At 42.0% G+C, this 18,176-nt stretch overlaps 4 protein-coding genes across 7 annotated transcripts; 3 read left to right on the plus strand and 1 right to left on the minus strand.

The window, feature by feature from the left end:
• Nucleotides 1–393: 393 nt before the first annotated feature.
• On the plus strand, nt 394–3,493 carry LOC147819552 (tumor necrosis factor receptor superfamily member 12A; the record flags this gene model as incomplete). The annotated part of the gene is made up of 4 exons (XM_087172274.1): nt 394–538; nt 653–796; nt 1,366–1,414; nt 1,885–3,493. Coding segments are annotated over 3 exons (330 nt in total), but the record flags the coding sequence as incomplete, so codon positions are not given.
• Nucleotides 3,494–3,730: 237 nt separating this feature from the next.
• znf646 (zinc finger protein 646) lies at nt 3,731–13,713 on the minus strand. 4 transcript variants are annotated; one of them, XM_023400116.2, is made up of 4 exons: nt 13,594–13,713; nt 9,141–11,957; nt 7,827–8,906; nt 3,731–7,259 (listed from the first exon to the last, which is right to left on the minus strand). In XM_023400116.2, exons 2-4 carry the CDS (start codon nt 11,735–11,737, stop codon nt 6,365–6,367), a joined length of 4,572 nt encoding a protein of 1,523 aa, XP_023255884.1. In that variant the 5' UTR covers nt 11,738–11,957; nt 13,594–13,713; the 3' UTR covers nt 3,731–6,364. The 4 variants fall into 4 exon arrangements, with proteins under 4 accessions (XP_023255884.1, XP_023255885.1, XP_023255883.1 ...); XM_023400117.2 differs by lacking the exon at nt 13,594–13,713 and adding an exon at nt 13,228–13,334; XM_023400115.2 differs by lacking the exon at nt 13,594–13,713 and adding an exon at nt 12,689–12,860.
• znf668 (zinc finger protein 668) lies at nt 13,290–16,521 on the plus strand. Its single transcript, XM_023400119.2, has 2 exons — nt 13,290–13,406; nt 13,993–16,521. The coding sequence occupies exon 2, from the start codon at nt 14,001–14,003 to the stop codon at nt 15,990–15,992; it is 1,992 nt and encodes a 663-aa protein (XP_023255887.1). The 5' UTR covers nt 13,290–13,406; nt 13,993–14,000; the 3' UTR covers nt 15,993–16,521.
• A 166-nt stretch (nt 16,522–16,687) lies between these two features.
• On the plus strand, nt 16,688–18,110 carry gjz1 (gap junction protein zeta 1). The gene is given in 5 exon segments (XM_087172276.1): nt 16,688–16,700; nt 17,509–17,708; nt 17,710–17,751; nt 17,753–17,779; nt 17,781–18,110. Coding segments are annotated over 5 exon segments (612 nt in total).
• The last annotated feature ends 66 nt before the right edge of the window (nt 18,111–18,176 follow it).

Below are 18,176 nucleotides of genomic sequence, written 5' to 3' on the forward strand. Positions count from 1 at the left end.
ATGCACTGAAAGTTACTGAGTAATTCTCTCTAATGCAGTTCGGTTGCATCAGAAGTCTGACCCAAAGGAATTTCCCAGATTCGTTTTTATAAGAAAAGGAAACCACAAAGTTTCTCACATGTCCTGCTCAGGTCAAACCTGCATTTACTGACTCCAGCTGAATTTATGGTTTATTTTATTTCATTAGTGTTAGGGAATTATGGTTGCTTGCTAAAGCATTTGCATGTGTCACAAATCATGTTTTCAAATATTAACTCCAGATCATAATATTTAATTGGCTTAAAACAGTATTAAATACTGTATTTCATAAACAATAAGAAATGTTTTGCCCTGGAAACACCAGGGCCCAGCTTTGACAAACTGTTTCCGGTGAAAGACTTATGAATTATAAAGTGTCATAATGACAAAGAGTTCATCTTTGATGTTTGTCTGTGTGCAGGTCAGTGTGGCATTTCAGAGTTTTGGAACTCAGACTTGGACGTTTGTGTGCCGTGTGCATCATGCAAGCAGTACCCAAAGACCCCGTCCTGCAACACATGTAAGACACTGGCTCAGAAACTGAGAATGTAAATGACCTCTGCCATGATTGGTTCATACATTAGTATCCTCTCTTTCAGCTTTGCAGTTTAAGTTCTTTTTGTTTTATCAACAGGTAAACCTGTGGAGGACACACCTGATGTGTGGAAACTGGCAGCCATCACCAGTTTCTCAGTTCTGGCCGTCGTGCTTGTCGGTGCTGCGTTGATAATCGGGGTCATGGTGCATCGACGCAAGTCACACAAGCGGCCTCTACGTGGTGAGTTTCTCTTAAACTTTTGTAACTTTTAAAAGTGATTCAGATTTCATTCTGAGGCAATGACACAGTATTTATTTGTCCTAAATCACAAAGAATAGCTGTAAGTGACAAGAGTGTTCCATGTTCCTGAACTGAGACGCTGTAATCCACCACTGTTCAACAAAATAAAATTGCAGTGTCAAGTGTCCTCTTACAGCCTTAAAGGGCTCTGTCACCCAAGAAGATTACTTTTGTGTTAGTTTCTTGCACTGTGTGTCTCTGTGAAGACATGGAGGAAAAACCTTAAATGTGTGACATTCAAGGCAAACGGACGAGTTATTGATGACATTACTCTAAGGTCAAGTAATCTTCTAAAAATCTTTATTGCCCCTGGTGCAAAGCAAACATGTGCACACTGTGTGCAGTTCCTTTTTTTTGGTATGAAGCCTTTGCAGCTGTGTCACAAACCACAAGAAAAAGCACAGAAAATAGCTCTTATTGTGTGTTCACTTATGCTCAGAGACAAGTTGTACATGCACAGTAACTGCTGGGAAAATGATCATGTTTTTATTTTTTATTTTGTCATACAGAACCCATTGAAGAAACTGCAGGGCCACTTTATCAAGCTTAAACATTTCAGTAAGTATAATTTTCATTTTGGCATAACAAGGTTTAGATTAATATGTGAATTTGAATGAAAATCGGATCAGAGTAGATATGATTTAATTCAACCAGTCTGGAGGAAAACTATTTACAGAAAGTCAGTTCAAAAACGAAACAGGGCCAAAAATTAAAGGATATAAAAGTAAAATTATACGATTTTATGTTTATGTTTGATGACTGAAACATTGTACATAACATGAGGACAAGTGATTAACAGTGTGCAGGATTTGGATTTGGTTCTTTCACAATTGATTTGGGATAAAAATGCTTGGATCTATCACCAACAAATATCAGATATCAGCAGCTTCAATCCAGAATGCCTTGATAAGCCCATAGTCAGGTCCTAATCAAAACATACTGTTAGTTGTAAATGAAACTTAAATTGTGTGTATTTTTAACATGATTTGAATGTAAAGAGAACTGAATTGTTGTCATGCCCTCCACAGCCTCATCTTCCTCTGGAAACAGATGTGACAGAACCAAGCAGCGACTGGCTCAGAGCCGGACGCGGGAACCTCTGGACCATGAAGTTTATACTCTGACTGCAGGGTATCTCTTGACCAGAATCGGACCATTTTAATTTATTAGACTGTTCAGTGAAGAGATGTGCTCAGTTCTCACGCTCAGTGTAGGTCCCACAGTGACCACAGGACTTACATCGAGCAACTCTCACACCTCCGTAGGAATAGTAACAACATTATACTAGAGTGGCATCTCTTTCAGATTCTGTGCCTTTATATTCCACCTAAATGAGATTTTGATCTGGACGACCTTTGTGGGTTTACAGATGTTTGATCCAGAATCAAGATGAAACTATAAATCCATGCTTCTGTTTTGTATTGTGCCGTTTTCCAGCAGGACTCCAATGAATGTAACACAGCTACTGCTGCCCTCTGGGCTGCAGTTTGATCCCCTGCTATTCTGAGGGGTTAGACGGGGTCTCTCTGTCAGTTAGTTACCACAACAGCCTCTTAAAGATAAACCACATGTGAGTAAGACATACTGTTAGGCACATCAAGGCCATTTGAATGTAGCTACTTGTAGGTGAAATGTATTCTAGCCTTCGTCCCTCTCAGTACCTCCATGTACCTGTTCTTTTAGTGGCCTGATACAGTGATGAAACTGTTGATTTAAGGGAGCAAACTGTACTCATGCACTGTTACCAGGTCTCCTGAGACCAATGCAGACCCTTTATTGCAGGTCATAACAATATTGTCTGTCTGTTTTAATGTTTTTAGTTGAGTTTTAGATGAGGCTAGCTCAATTTTTCAACCCCAGAATGCACGTTACCGTCCCAGCGTTCGTAGGACAGGATGTTTGAAACACTAGACACACAGACCCCAAACTGCTTACATGTGGGAATGTTGCAAGGAATGTACTGTAGTGAAGAAAATTACACCTACAGTGTTTTAGGTGGAGCTACACAATCACATTGCTTGCTGACTCTGACCTGTCCAATGATTTCAGATCTGCAACAACATGTCTAGATGTCTGTTTGTAATTTTGTGGCCATTCAAACCAGTGAGAAACATGGTGGGCAGGTTTGTTGTTTTTCGCTTTTTTTTATAGTACAAAATGTCTGTTTTTTCAAATCTTCAAACCATCATGCAGTATGTGAGTATTTGAGAATACTTGTGGTATTTTATCACTGACAATGTTTCAGGTCTTGTTTTGGATCTGTCTGCTTGTGGGTAAACTGCTTGCCCTGTGGCAGCAAAATTAGGGAATCATTTAAAATACAGATTACTTCATTTCTTTTTTTTTCAGATGTTTATATTATTTATTTTTAAGTATCTTGCAGTGTTGTGTTGCATCAACTGCGAGGGACAAGCACATTTTTAAAGGGACTCCAGTGAAGATTTTTGTTGAACTTCCACTAGGCCAGCCAATGATGTTACTGAGCAATAACTAACACTTTCTGCTTATTTCTCTTGCTTTCTTTTTCTAACTGTATATACTGTACATGCACTGGCTTCTTTTACTTAATGCAATCTTATAAACTGCTTTGTGTACCAAAAGTATTTTCACAATAAAACTGACAACTTTCAATAATAATTCGAGGTGTATTGATGACTATCAGTAGGACAAACATGGACAAGAAATAAACACATTTCATTTTCCAAGTCTTTTAATTGATTTCAACTAGTTTTATCAATAATTTGCTTATATTCTAAACTAAGTTCTAACAAAGAAGTAAAAATCTACGCTTCAGAGTGACAAAATAGTTATATAAATATGAATTAAATACTGAGCAGACATTTTTGAGCACTGAAAATCCAATAAATCAGAACATGTGGTATATGCTTTTTATTACACAATAGCTAATCTAGCATTTTCTCCTGCCGAACAAAATCTTGCCATAAATGTACAGAGATCCAACCAATATTTTCATTCTAATATTTACAGAGAGCTCTGAGATTAACGCGCACCACAAATACCAGGATGTGATTGTGATCAATGACAGAGTGAACGTGTTAAAATACAGGAAATAAGAACATGAACATTGTACAAAAATAAAGTCAGTTTACAGTTTTAACTGAAATGTGCATGTTCCGTTTTACATGTAGGCTACCATGGCATACGAAAATATGTTATAGGAATCATCTAAATGATTACAATTAATACACACAGGCTTTTAAATTATGTAATGAAATGGCAAGTTGTCATGGTTTTTGAAGAATATTGTTAATATACTGAATCTGTTGAAGACAAATGAGATGTACTCAGTTTGTGCACTGAAATAATACTTTCAGCATATTGCTTAAATATTACGACCCGCAAAATGAGCTGAGGTGAGCTATCAAGCAGCCGACTTGTTGCCTGTCAACACCCCAAACATCAACATCTCGGCTGCATTATTATCGACCAACTGTCGTCCTTAGGCTACAAGTGTCTCAACTACACGTGTGCAAATATAATTCTGAAAACAACAAACTGCAGAGACACAACCATGTTATGGTGGAAAGAGATTCTGCAAACTACAAAGTAAAACCTTAAAAGTGATGCTTCATCCCTTCCATGTCTTACAATTGGTAATTATCTGAGTTTGTATGATTACAGTGTATCCCCTACAATTAAGCTGCATGAGGCATTAAGTAGCAGTTACTAGGTAGGCAGGGCTTTCCATGAGGTATTTCATACTTCTGACCAGTGCCAACATACTCATACATGAAATGTAATGTATATGGCATAAAGAAAATCTCATTTTAGATTATTATAAAAACAAAGGCCATGTGTTCACTTCTGCTAGAATTCTGTTTTTTTTTTGTTTTTTTTTTAAACAATTAAGGAACAACATCCACGTTAGACAACTTCAGCAAAAAAAAAAAAAAAAAAGAAAGAATCAATAATTGCACATTTTTCACAGAAAATAAGTGGTTCATGAACTTGAACAGTGAAGATGAAACTGGTTTGTCGCTGCAAATTCACATAGCTCTGGTATGTTTGCAGTAATACTTGTGCTTAGCAGAAATGAGGCATTTTGTCCATAATTGTTTGTTTGAGAGTACAAACGCAAAATCATTCTATTTGATTCATATACAGCATTTGTGGGGGAAAAAATTCAAAATTTTCACAGAGACAAAAAGGAACCACTTTCACCTCACCGTTGCAATATTTAGTTATTGACTGCTTTAAGACATTTGAAATGTTTGTGGCTGAAAAGATTCACAAATCATCAGATAAATAATAAAAGAAATCAAATGTAGCGGACAAAAAACCAAAACATTATGTTACAGTATAACAAGTACAGTGAAAGGAGGTTTGTTTACATTAAACTGCTACAGTCGGTTTACATTTTAGGCACTGGCACTTCAACATTACTGATGCTTCTCAAAATGTTCCAAGATGGATTACAGCATGCACTGCATGTGCAGCTCTAACTAAATGTTGGAGTGACTTTGAGAACCGTTACATGAGCTAAAATATAAACATGTTGAAATGGCACAAGTGGAAAAAATGCTTTGTTGAGTTCTGAAACAGATTATCTACAATGTTTTACACATCAGGTATGTTCCTTTTGAAGGTTTACCCTGAGTGCTGCCAACAACGCACCATCCTCGGGTCGTCCATTCCTGCCTGTTGTAACTGAGAACTAATGAGTTACAAATCGATTGATGAAGTTCCTTAAAGGCTACATGAGTTTAAGAAGACAGTTTTTTAACAACATTCATAAAAAGTTTTTCTAATAAAATATGGACATAAAATAACAGGAATAAATTAATAAATACATCCATTTTAGCATACAATGTCACTCAATGTGAATATTATTAGCAGTACAACTATTTACTTGATAATATGATTTCAGTTTGCCACTGACCTTTGGACACACCCAGAGGTATTTGACTTAATAACAACAGGCTTGCCCTATATGAAATCGCAAAGGACAGTGAGCAGTCCTTCGAGATCAACGGCAAAGCTAACATAAGGATTCAAAGATAAATATAGTTTGTATATTTTGTTTCCTAAGGAACTTACAGAGGCACTGAACACAATAGATAGAAAGAGAGGAGAGATCACCGTTAAAACAGTAGTCTTACAAAAACATGATATCAGTGTTGATGTTCTTACATGGACCTGGGCTGCACTTTTCTGTTCACTTTGGTTGGTTGGTTTGTCATTGAGGAATGAGCGGCGACTAATGTTTTCATCACCTGCCCTGTATTCTGGGATCCTGTGCATTCATGAAAAACATTCAGGCCTTATTAAAAGCTGACTGATAAACTCACTTTTCAGTGATGTTGTCATCTGTTGTGGAGGTAAGACTGGAAGTCTGTAATGAAATGTGCATCTTCAAAAGGAGCTTCTGTCAGGACCAAGGAGCACTTTCTGAAAAAAATACTGTTTTACAATTACTGATAGAGGGATACATAACAGATAATAAGAGGACCACCTGTCTTGTTCTCTTGTATGATCTGGAGTACTACTTTAAAGGAAAGACCCCATGTCCAGGTCCATAAATGTGTCAGCATCCATGCTAAATGAGGAGTCGTAGGTCTGCGTGTTCTGGTGCATCTTCTGATGGTGCCGCAGGTTGGACTTGCTGGAAAAGCTCTTGTCGCACAGCAGGCAGGCAAAGGGCTTCTCTTTGGTGTGGATGCGTCGGTGACATATGAGCTGAGTGGACACGCGGAACGCCTTCCCACACTCCAGGCACTGGTAGCGCTTGGGCTCCGTGTGAATGCGCCTGTGGTTTTTGAGAGCCATCAGGTTGGTGAACTCCTTCTGGCAAATGGAGCAGAAGAATGAACCCGTCTTGTGGCTGTTCTTGTGGTTGAGGAGGGAGCCGGCGTGTCGATAAGTGCGGCCACAGTGCTCGCAGACGTGGCTCTTCTCTTCTGTGCCAGCAGTGTCATTGCCCTTCTGTGAATTAGTGATGCTTCCTGGAATATGGGACAGAGGTGGTGGAACCTGCTTGTGCATCTCATCCATCCCCATGGCCTGATTTATTCCTGAGTCCCAGCAGTGGTTGTTATCTATGGGTTCATCCACAGCGTGCTGATAGGGGCCCTGACCACTGTGGTGCATGTCGTGGTGCTGCTGGTAACTGTCTGTGGTGGGAAAGCTCTGCTGGCAGAGGCTGCAGATCACAGCCTGGTCCTTTGAGTGCACCTCCATGTGGCTCTGCAGGTGTGCGACCAGGCAGAAGGTCTTGCCGCACTCGGGGCAGCAGTGACGCCTCATCTGGGAGTGTATCTGTAGGGTGAGAGGATCGGGAAATGTCTGGAGACACAAGGTACAGTGGTGGAGGTTTTCGGAGTGTGTCTTTTTATGGTTGAGGAGGGAGCCAGCGTGGCGGTAGGAGCGCCCACACAGGTCACACCTGCAGCAGGGATACGTTCATGTTCAGTCCCTAATAAGACACTGCAACCCAGATAATTTCAACCGACAGTAAATTATTTATAAAACTGCTCATCTCTGAACATATTCCTCTACTGTTGCTATCATTAAATGTTACTGTACTATTCTAATAATAGCCTAACCAATACTGGGCTTTTGAGGGCAATACTGATACTTTAAAAGTCCACACCAACACATAACATTAATATTATTGATATTTTGTTTTTGTTTTTTTTAAGTATTGTAACCAAGATATGTATTGAGTGGGACATTTTGCAGTTGAAAAATAAACTTGTCAGTGTTTTCTGGTGCACAAAAATTTTACTTTGTCTGCATTTCTGTACTGCAATTTCTGGAAACGTATCAGTCCAATATATACACTCATACAGATACATCTGCAATAACAAAAAAATATTGGCTGATATATGGGCCCATTTAAGGTCAGGATAATTTTGTTTAAAAAATAGAAAATACATGAAAAGTACACCAATGATGACTAATAGACAGAACAAGACTTACATGCTCAATTCTCAATAAGAGAGTAACTCACATGAAGCACTTATCGCCCCTCTCTGACTGCTGGACTCCAGCTCTTGTTGAGTTCTCCTGACCTCTGCGGCACCGGTGCCTCTTCAGACCAGACCTGCCCTGGAAGCTCTTTCCACATGCAGGACAGCTGAAGTGACTCGCCACCCGGTTGTGGACCCTCTGGTGGTTGTGCAGGATACTGGCAAGGCGGAAGGCCTTTCCGCATGTGAGACACACATACTTTTTCTTCTGTGTATGGATGCGTGTGTGATTGCGTAGAGCCATGGGGTTAGTGAAGGGCTTAGAGCAGAAGGTGCAGCTGAAGTGTCCTGTCTTGTGAGTATTTTTGTGGTTCAGGAGTGAGCCTGCGTGGCGGTAGCTGCGATTACATATGTTGCACATGAAAGGGCGTTCCTCTTTGTTTGGAGACATATCTGTTTGTGCATCACTGCTGCCTGAAGGTTTATCACAGGTGTGGGCTGCCAGTTTGTCAGCAGAGGAAAAGGCCTGCTTGCATTCCTTACACTTCAAGGCTCTAGATTTTAGGCCCCTCCTGCCTCCAGCCCCATCGTTTCTGAGGTTTGCACAGACGTGAGCTAATAGCTGCTTCTTTCCTCTAAAGCCTTTTCCACAGTTTTGGCAAGAGTGCTTTTTATATGCAAAGTGGGTGCGCAAGTGGTTTTTCATTGCTAGTTGATTGGAGTAAGTGTTGTTACAAACAGAACAATAATATTCACCTGTTTTATGGGAGTTTCTGTGGTTGACCAGACTTCCTGCATGGCGGTACGTACGCCCACACTGGTCACAGGCAAAAGGTCGCTGGTCATCTGTGTCCTCTGATTTGACTGAAGTCTCACACTTTGTTTGAGACGATTTTTCTTCAAGCAGTTGCTTGCAGTGTCGAGCAGAGGTAAAAGCCTGATTGGAATTTGAAGTCAAGGACTGCATTCCTCCATCTGACCGGGTCCCATTCATCTGCATGAGGGCCTGGATCTGGTTGTTGAGTTCCTGGATTTTGGCTTGGTTTTCTTTGTGCCTCCTCAGGTGGTTCAATAGCTGCTTCTGAATTTTGAAGGCTTTCCCACACTCATGGCAAGTATGCCTGGGGGAGGAGAGGAGGCATAATTAGTTAATTCTGTGTTTGCAAAACTGGAAACAGTCTACACAATGAAAAAGCCAGGATGAGAAAACACATCTATGACACAAAAAACAGAGACTTTATAGGCAACTATTAGCTTCTCTTCTCGTTTTTTAACATTAATTAATTTTTCTAACATGAGTGACAAATGTAAGAACTGTACATGTACCAATGATGTGCATTATTGTTGGAACTAACCTCTTAATATCGAAGTGTGATCTCTGATGGTTTTTTAAGGCCAACAGGTTATAGAAGCGTTTCTGGCAGACGAGACATCTGAATACACCTGTTTTGTGGGACTTTTTGTGATTAAGGAGGGAGCCAGCGTGTCTGTAGGACCGCCCACACTGATCACACTTGTACTGACGGGCTTTAGTATCACCCATCTCTTTAATGCGACTTGTGTCTTCATGCTGGGCAACATCATTTACTTTCACTTCCTCTTTACTATGCGTTGACTCATCTTTCCTCTCAGCTGTGCAGCCATGGTTTTCAAGATGATGATAGCTGGTGCAGAAAATGCCACAGCTGCCACAGATGATACTCTGTGCTTCCTCTTTGCCTCCAGACGCACCACTGTTGTCCATATGTAAATGATTAACACCATCTACTTGGTCCGTGTTGTGCAGAAGCTGATGGGTAATCAAGTCCTGCCTATTGGCAAAACTTTCCCCACATGTACTACAGATCATCATCTCTCCCAGCTCATCATCTTTCACTTCTTCATGGGAGGACATGGATGAAGGCCCTGAGCTTGCAGGAGTACCATGGGACTGTGTGTGCCCTCGGAGATGGCTCCTGAGCGCCCTCATGCTGGTGTAGCTGTTTCCACATATAGAGCACTGATAAAGATCTCCATCATCATCCTCCTCTTCAGCGTTATCACCTTCTCCGCCACCATTCAGCTGATGACTGCTCACATTTTCATGGAAATTCTGTTCAAAGTAACTTTGGTCATGGCTACCATTCAGACCATGGAACTCTACATTACTCCCTGGATTTCCAATGGAATAGTGACCATTACTGTCCTGGAAGTTTATACTATTCTCATACTCACTGCTAGTAGTGTCATGTTGCTGCTGTAGCAGTGGACAACTGTGGGACTTAATCCCTTCAATATCGGAAAATGTCTCACCACAGTCTGCACACATATGCCTCTGCATCAGGTGTTCATTGTGAGGTAGATGCACTGTCATATCGTGGGAAAAGTCCTGATTAAACGGCTCATGGTACAATGCTCCATTGCTGTGGTCAACTCCATTCTTCTGATTGATACCAAGCACAGGCTGAGTGCTGTCCTCCTCCTCTTGTGAGGAGAAGCAGCCCTGCTGGTTATCCAGAGTCAGGGGCTCTGAGGAGAGCCAGTCTCCCTCAGCATTGAGGCTAAAAGATGACGACTGAGCTTTGTGGAGACGAAGATGACTTTTGAGGGCAGCCAGGTGAGGATAGCTCTTTCTGCATACAGAACACTGGTAAATTCCAACCTGATGTGACCTTTTGTGGTTGATGAGGCTCCCAGAGTGCCGGTAGCTTTTACGGCAGATTTGACACTTGAAGGGACGCTCATCAGAGTCTACAGTTGAAGTCTCTTCCATTTCTGTTGCATTGTCAGCGTTTTGTGTGTGCGTCAGGACAGGATCGAGAATGCTTGTGTCGATGATTGGGGGTTCTCCCTGAGTGCTACTGGAAGATGGAGTTTGATTATTGGAGCAATCTGAGTACACATGACCATTACTAATAATCTGCTCCTGTGGCTGATCAAAACCTCCATGATTATCTAATGATGATACTGAAGGTACATTATTTATAGGAGATGCATAAAAATTTGACTCCGGTGAAGCAATACTGTTGTCATATGATATATTGTGGTTCTCTAACAAGTTATCTTGAAGCCCAAATGACACAGAAGAAGAGTTATGCATTTGGATGTGCTCTTGGAACTCCTCATCGCTGGGGAATAGTACCTGACACAAATGGCAGAAATTTACAGGAGCATCCTGGCTCTGAGGTGAAAACTGGCCTAGTGGTGTGCCTGTGTATGACCCACCCATTGAACCAGGGTCTGTCCCACTTCTTGCCTTGTGAGTTCTCTGGTGGCTGTAGAGGGCAGCCATGTTATTGAACAGTTTGAAACAGACTGTGCACTCAAACATTCCCACCTGATGAGTCTTTTTATGGTTGGTCAGGCTTCGATGGTGTATGTACGATTTGTCACACAAATCACATCTGAAAGGTCGATTTGCTGCATCATCAGAGGTTTCAGTTTGTGCATTATAAACAACCTCTGTCTTGTCCTCAGCTGGGCTATTTGCTGTAGAAGTCCCGACACTGGCTGAATGCTCACTGAGATGATGTGGGTGATCATTTTCAATTTCATGTGTGGGATACTCCATGTCTACCTTCCTGTATGACTGCTCCTTTGCTCGCCTAGCAAGGTGAACCCTCTCATGCGTAGCCAGCTGTGTTGCCAGACGAAAAGCTTTCCCACATTCTGCACAGGAGTACTTTTTCTGGGAAGTGTGGCTCCGGAGATGACTCTTCAGGGACAAAGCGTTTGAATTTTCTTTACCACATATGTTACACTGAAAAGAACCTACTTCATGAGTCTTTTTGTGGTTGGCTAGGCTACCTGCATGCCTATAACCACGTCCACATTCATCACATTTAAATTTGCGTTCCTCCTCTTGTTGAAGGTGAGCATCCATGTGCTCGAGCAGACTTGGCATATTGGGACATACCATGCCACACTGTTTGCAAGGAAAACCCGTTGTCCTGCCAGGGTCTTGCACTGCCATTACAAGATAACGACTGAATTAAGTGCACCACACACAGAGTGTCTGAATATGCAGGCGGGAAATGCATTAGATGCCTTTCTTGTCTGTATAAAAAGAAGAATTCAGTCTTTACAGTAAGGTCCACGGTGATTCCAGGGAGGAAACACGACAGAGGACGTTGAGAACCACTTCCACACAATCAGGAAATTGACTTGAGTTTAGGTGAAGCAGGAAAATTGAGCTGTTGAAGACAGAAGACATGCCAATTTAAGCTGTGGTAAATACATGAACAAAGAAGATTACAGTATTAAGTTTTATGCAACGAGTTAGGCATAGATTACAAATAGATAGAGGTGATGTAACACACATTTACCCTAAATATAATAGTTTTAAGCTTCAAATAATCATACCACCATACAAACTGACAACTCAAATTGTAAAATTACGCGTGTCAGTTCAGCAGCTTCTGTGAGCATGATCTGCGCTGATCCTGATTTACAGTAAATCTGTCCAAGTCAATAAATGGAAAAATCAGCCATAGTAGACTTGCTTAACCAGCAGGTAACGATGATAAAACACTCATTTATCAAGCTGAATGAAGTAAGCTGGAGACTCTGCCCAACCTAACATGTTTTTCTATATCTCTGCACCAGCAGGCTAACTGAACTAACGTTAGCTATGTCAATAAACCGGGAGACCAACGCCTCTCTTGACACATTTATTGCCACTGCAAATATCCACGTTCTCCGACATTATAAACAAAAATAGAGTGAACATACTCGTCCTCAAAAGGTTATAAGGAAGGGTGGACAAGTTCATTACGGTTAAATTTGTATCACAGAGCAGTGGGCTAACGTTAGCGCGCCACCAGCTAGCATCATCATGGCTAGCTAAACAAACATTGCACCAAAAAGCTAAGAAGTCGTTTTAAATGCGGAATTACTACATTAGCAAATGCGTCAAATTAAATACCTGCAACAGAACTGATTCAATGCATGCCTCCGAAGATATATTTTCATTCATTATTATAGAAACGTAATTTTATGTAAAGGGCACCCCCCTTTTTTCCCCAATTGTCTTTTTTTCCCTTCCATCCCCGTTTCCACATTGCTCTTGTTGCTAGGAAACAGGAAATGTGCAGCAGGGAAATACTTCCCTCTAAAAGGCAAGTAGGTGGGCTAAAACTCGAGTTAGTACAAACCGCAGCGAGCTCAGCGCAAAAAGCAGTTACAAAGCATACTTTAAACGCAAATAAAAACCAAATGTCCATCTCACTATTCTGCCTCTGGTTTTCGCAAAATACCTAAAGCACATTAGCATTAGCTTCAGGCTAGCACTCGTAGCTAGCACTGCCATTGACTTATGAGCCTTTTATTATCTTCGCTTGACTATGCAGGCGTGTTTCCATAATTAAAGATTACTTGCTAACTTTATCATGACTACCATCTTTTTACCCGGGGGTTTTAATTCATATATTACGGGTCTTGTCCTGGTGTTTTTTTTTCTTTTACCATTAAACGTATTAAAATGTTGCACACTTGGCTTGCCGAGAGCTTTCGTCATCATGGTCCTAGAGCCGTCCCCCATCCTGCAGCCAGTCAACAGCAATCACTGTGTGTCTCAGTAAATGCAGTGGCGTACCAGACATTGTCCCACGCATTATCGGCCAATTTTTAATGTCCTGATTCAGGTAAGAAAGATCGTTGTTTCTCACATACGATATAAAGACAGCTAATGTTAGCGCAATCCACCCCGTGTAATGACGGTCATGGTGATGATGACACTGTCGAGTGATTTGGTGCAGCCGGTCCTAAAGCCAGCCATTTTGAGTTAGTAAAAATGTTTAGCAGGCAAGCTAGCTAAAGCGGAATACGTACATATCGTGTCCAGTTGTTATCACCATCACACTGACTTGTGATATTCGAGCCTCGTCTCCGGTCGGCCTGATGTCAGTCATTCATACACACTGATCTCTGTCATTGCATCGCCAACTTCCTCTGGCATCAAAGCGGTTAGCTTATTGTCCCTGAGGTCCTAATGCCAGCCATTTTGTGATTGAACGCACACCCACATATTTCTGTTATTATGTGATTATACAGATTTTTTTTTCACTTGTCCACCATCAGCCACTGTCACTGACAAGCTGCTCAGATATTTCATATGCTATAGAACTTGAGTCTGATGTCTGAACAATTTTCCAGTATTATACTCTTACTCAGCTAATTATGTTTATTTAAATAATAAGTCTAAAATCTTTTTATATCATATCTTTGCAGATATAAAGATGGCCTCTCCTCAGCCTGGCAGCCCACCTCTTGCAGAGCAATACACCCCTCCTGCACAGGATGAAGAGGGCCAGCAAGAGGAAGAGATGCTGAAGGATCAGCCTGCAAAGAAACGTGGCAGAGGCAGGCCTCCAAAAGCCAAACCTTCTTTCAAATGCTCTACATGCACAGAGGCTTTCAGGAGTCTGTCAGCTCTGCGGAGCCACAAGCTGTCGGCACACGTAAAGGACCGTCAGCAGCAACACTCATGTTCACAGTGTACCAAAACATTCTCGAGCAAGGCTCAGCTCTCGAAGCATGAGCGCACTCACTCAGCCCAGCGCCCCTTTCAGTGTCCTGACTGCCACAAGGCTTACAAGACGCCCACAGAGCTACGTAACCATAGCCGCTCTCACACTGGGGAGAAACCTTTCATATGCACGGAGTGTGGTAAGGCCTTCATGCAGGCTATATGCCTGAGGATCCATATGACACAGCACAGTGGAGAGCGTCCTTACTCTTGCCGTCAGTGCTCTAAGAGCTACCCCACTTTGTCTAAACTGAAGGTGCACATGCGCTCTCACACAGGAGAAAAGCCATACTTCTGTGCTGAGTGCGGGAAGAGTTTTGCTGATCCCTCTGTGTTCCGAAAACATAGAAGGAACCACCAGGGCCACCGGCCGTATGCCTGTGATGAGTGCGGGAAAACGTACACAGAGCTCAAGGACCTGAAGAACCACGAGCGTTCCCACACTGGGGAAAAGCCGTACCTGTGCTCAGACTGTGGCAAAGCCTTCTCCCGCTCCTCCTCTCTGGCCTGCCATCAGCGCATTCACTCCCAGAATAAACCCTATCAGTGTGAGCAGTGTGGCAAAGGCTTCACCCAGCTGTCCTCCTACCAGTCTCATCTCCGCACTCACTCTGGTGAGAAGCCGTTCCTCTGTCCACAGTGTGGCAAGATGTTTTCTGACCCATCCAGTTTCCGTCGCCACCAGAGAGCCCACCTGGGTTTCAAGCCCTACCCCTGTGATAAGTGTTCCAAGAGGTTCAGGCAGCCGGCTGATCTGGCCGTGCATGAACGTGTTCACTCTGGAGAGCGCCCTTACAAATGCCAGAGCTGTGACAAGGCCTTTGTAGCATCCTGGGATCTGCGGCGCCACATGCTTGTCCACACAGGACTTAGGCCCTTTTCTTGCACTGAGTGTGACAAGTCATTCGCTGAGCGCTCCAGCCTCAACAAGCACCGGCGTGTGCACTCTGGAGAGCGTCCTTTCAAATGTGAAGAGTGTCTGAAGTCATTTGTTGTATCTTCAAGCCTTCGCAAACATGAGAGAACTCATCTAGCTGAGCATTCTGAGCAACAGCAGCAACAACAGCAGCAGCAGCAGCCACAACAACAGGAGGCAGAGGCAGGGTCAGCTTCAGGCTTTACTGCCCACACAACTCTCCCTCAGTTCTCCTGTACGCACTGTGATGCTACATTTGGAACCTGGGATGAAGTTCAGTCCCACGAAAATCTTCACTCCATCGACTCTACTCCTCCAACTGTTACTAAGATTGTGCCTCTGGGCTCACATGTCTGTGAAACCTGCCAGGCAGAGTTTGCACAGCTGGCAGACTTACAGGAGCATGAGAAGCAGCATCCCAAGCCGAGGCCTCATGTCTGCAACAGCTGCGGCAAAGGCTTCCTCAACAAGTCTGGACTACGTAAACACCAGAAGATCCACTCCACCAACAAACCTCACAGCTGCTCCCACTGTGGCAAAGCGTTTCTGTTTGCCGCCTACCTTCGCAAGCACTTACGGACTCACGCGGACGCTGCTCCGGCCGCCCCACAACTAAGTGACATAAACATTATTCACACGGACCCACTGCCCTCTCCTCCACCCCCCAGTGAGGTTTCCCCCTCCACCGTTGAACCCAGCGCCATATCCCTGACGGTTCCAGTCACTGTACCTGTGACTGCTTTCCAGACGCTGCCAGAGTACTTAGTCAAAGAAGAAGGTCTTTAAGCTTTTTTTTTTTGTTTTTGTTTTTACTCATTTGGAGCTTTGATGCTACAAATATTTAGCCGGTGGCCTTAAATCTTTTTCGATGATGGGGCTTATTTTGAAAAAAAAAAGACTATTATTTTTCAAAATGACTTCCTTCAAAAACTTCAAATTAGAGTCTCCTACATATGAATTGTTACGGCTTCGTCACTGTTTTGTATTGCCATGTTATTTGTAAGATGTTATGTATGATGTTCATGTTTTAAAATGTATGCTATACTATACGTAGCCTATTAAGGAATCATCTTATCTGTTGTAATCTCCTCATAAAAAGTGGTGTTGCAAACATGATCACTGTAAGAATCTCTCTGAATAATGCTGTAACATGTTTTTATACTACATTTTTAATTATAGCTTGTCTTAAATTCTTTGCATTCAGTGACTTTACATGTTAACATCATTTGTAACTGTTTTATTGTATAAATATTTGTAATTACTGTCATCAAATATAAAAATTGTCAAGTAAAAAAAACAAAGTGGAATTCCAAAATATTTAGTCAGTGGAATTAAATTTTTATACAAATAAAAAAAAAACGTGTAATGTGCAACAAGTAGTAATGTTTTGTGTTTCTTTGTCCGCAAAACCCAACTTTTCTTCATATTTGAGTGTGTGCATTGTTTCTTTTGCATGAGCAGCTTAAATGTTGAAGAGGGAGATGCCTACGAAGAGTAAAGTGAGATTAAGTCGGCACATCGTCTGCTGTTAAACTGTCGCACGTATACTGATGACAGTGATATTTCCTGCAGCCACAAATTACTGAATGGGAAGCGAGCGTGGTGGCCCATTAGTGGGCTGCAACTCCTACAGGTGAGCTCCTCTACCTGTCACACTTTATTCCCATTGATGCATCCCTTTACCTGGAAGTACGTTACATCAGGAATCACTTCATTCCCTACACAAGCTTTTTTTGGGGAGTGTGTATGCACTGTAACTGTAGGTACAGTCCCATTTAAATTTAATCAGTTATTCTACAGGGGAGACAAAATTAAACATGACTTTTGACTCTTCTGGCCCTGTTGTTTTTCACAGCTGAAATAAACTTTAAAATTGAAATTTAAGATTAAATTCCTGTCACTCATAGAAAAAAGCTTGCAGCATGATTGAAAATGAAATGATCAGTCATAAATATGTAGCGTGATGGAAGAAGTACTCCTGTCCTTAACTACTTTACACAGTTAATTTAATCCACCAGATTTTAGGGGTCATGAGTTCATTAAATGGAGTAGGAAAGAAGAAACAACTAAGTTCTGCTACACAAATCTGAATAAATTTTTTATTTACTTTTTTTTTTAATCTTTACTTTTTTTCTGAAATATTGAATGATTTGATCTCTTTGGACCTAAAACAGTTATTTAGATGAAACAATCAGAAAAGTTTTGAGGAAATCTATAGACTTCTGAAATGTGACAAGAGGCCCAAGAAGACAGAGTCAGAAGTGTAGTGTGTTTTCCTTTGTTCCAACCTCCCCACTCTTAGATTCCCAAAAAAAGCCAGGAGTGACGAAGGCAGTGGTAGTAACAGGCTTCATTCCCATCCTGCGGACGGCAGTGGACGCCACCACCACTTGCAAGTGCTGCTCCCTGTGGTTTGGCTTCCTGTGGATCTGCGTGGTGATCCTCTTCCTGGCTGAACTGCCCGTCACTAAACTGGACCCTGACTTCACCTGCAACGGCACAAGGGGACAACATCTGCACCAGAGCCTGTTTTAATAAGATATTTACACAAAGCTATGATGGTGGCCTGGAACTTGGATCTTTGTCCTGGTTATATTCTCCGTCCTGCGCATAGATCTCCACGGAGACAGAGGCACTGTTGGCTTCTACCTGCTCATCACTCTGCATATTCTGGTTGAATCTTGGTTTGTTTATGTTCCGTTTTCTTGGAACCTGAATAATAGTCCATACAAATGTTTGACAGACATCTGCTCTGAGTTACGCGTTTGTGTTGTGAGGGCCACCCCAGAGAAGTACATGTCTATTTATGCTTTGGCTTCCATTTTAGGCATGATTATTGTTTGTTCCAACCTATTTTGTATGTACACCATTGTTCGCTATCTAAATATTGACAAAATATTCTGATTTAGATTCAGTACATATGAACTCATAATGACTGTCGGTGCATGTGTTAAAAGCATGAGCCATAAT

Source organism: Seriola lalandi, unplaced genomic scaffold, assembly GCF_002814215.2.
Source record: "Seriola lalandi dorsalis isolate HSWRI2012SDOR001 ecotype SW California unplaced genomic scaffold, Sedor1 jcf7180002052132, whole genome shotgun sequence".
NCBI lineage: Eukaryota > Metazoa > Chordata > Actinopteri > Carangiformes > Carangidae > Seriola > Seriola lalandi.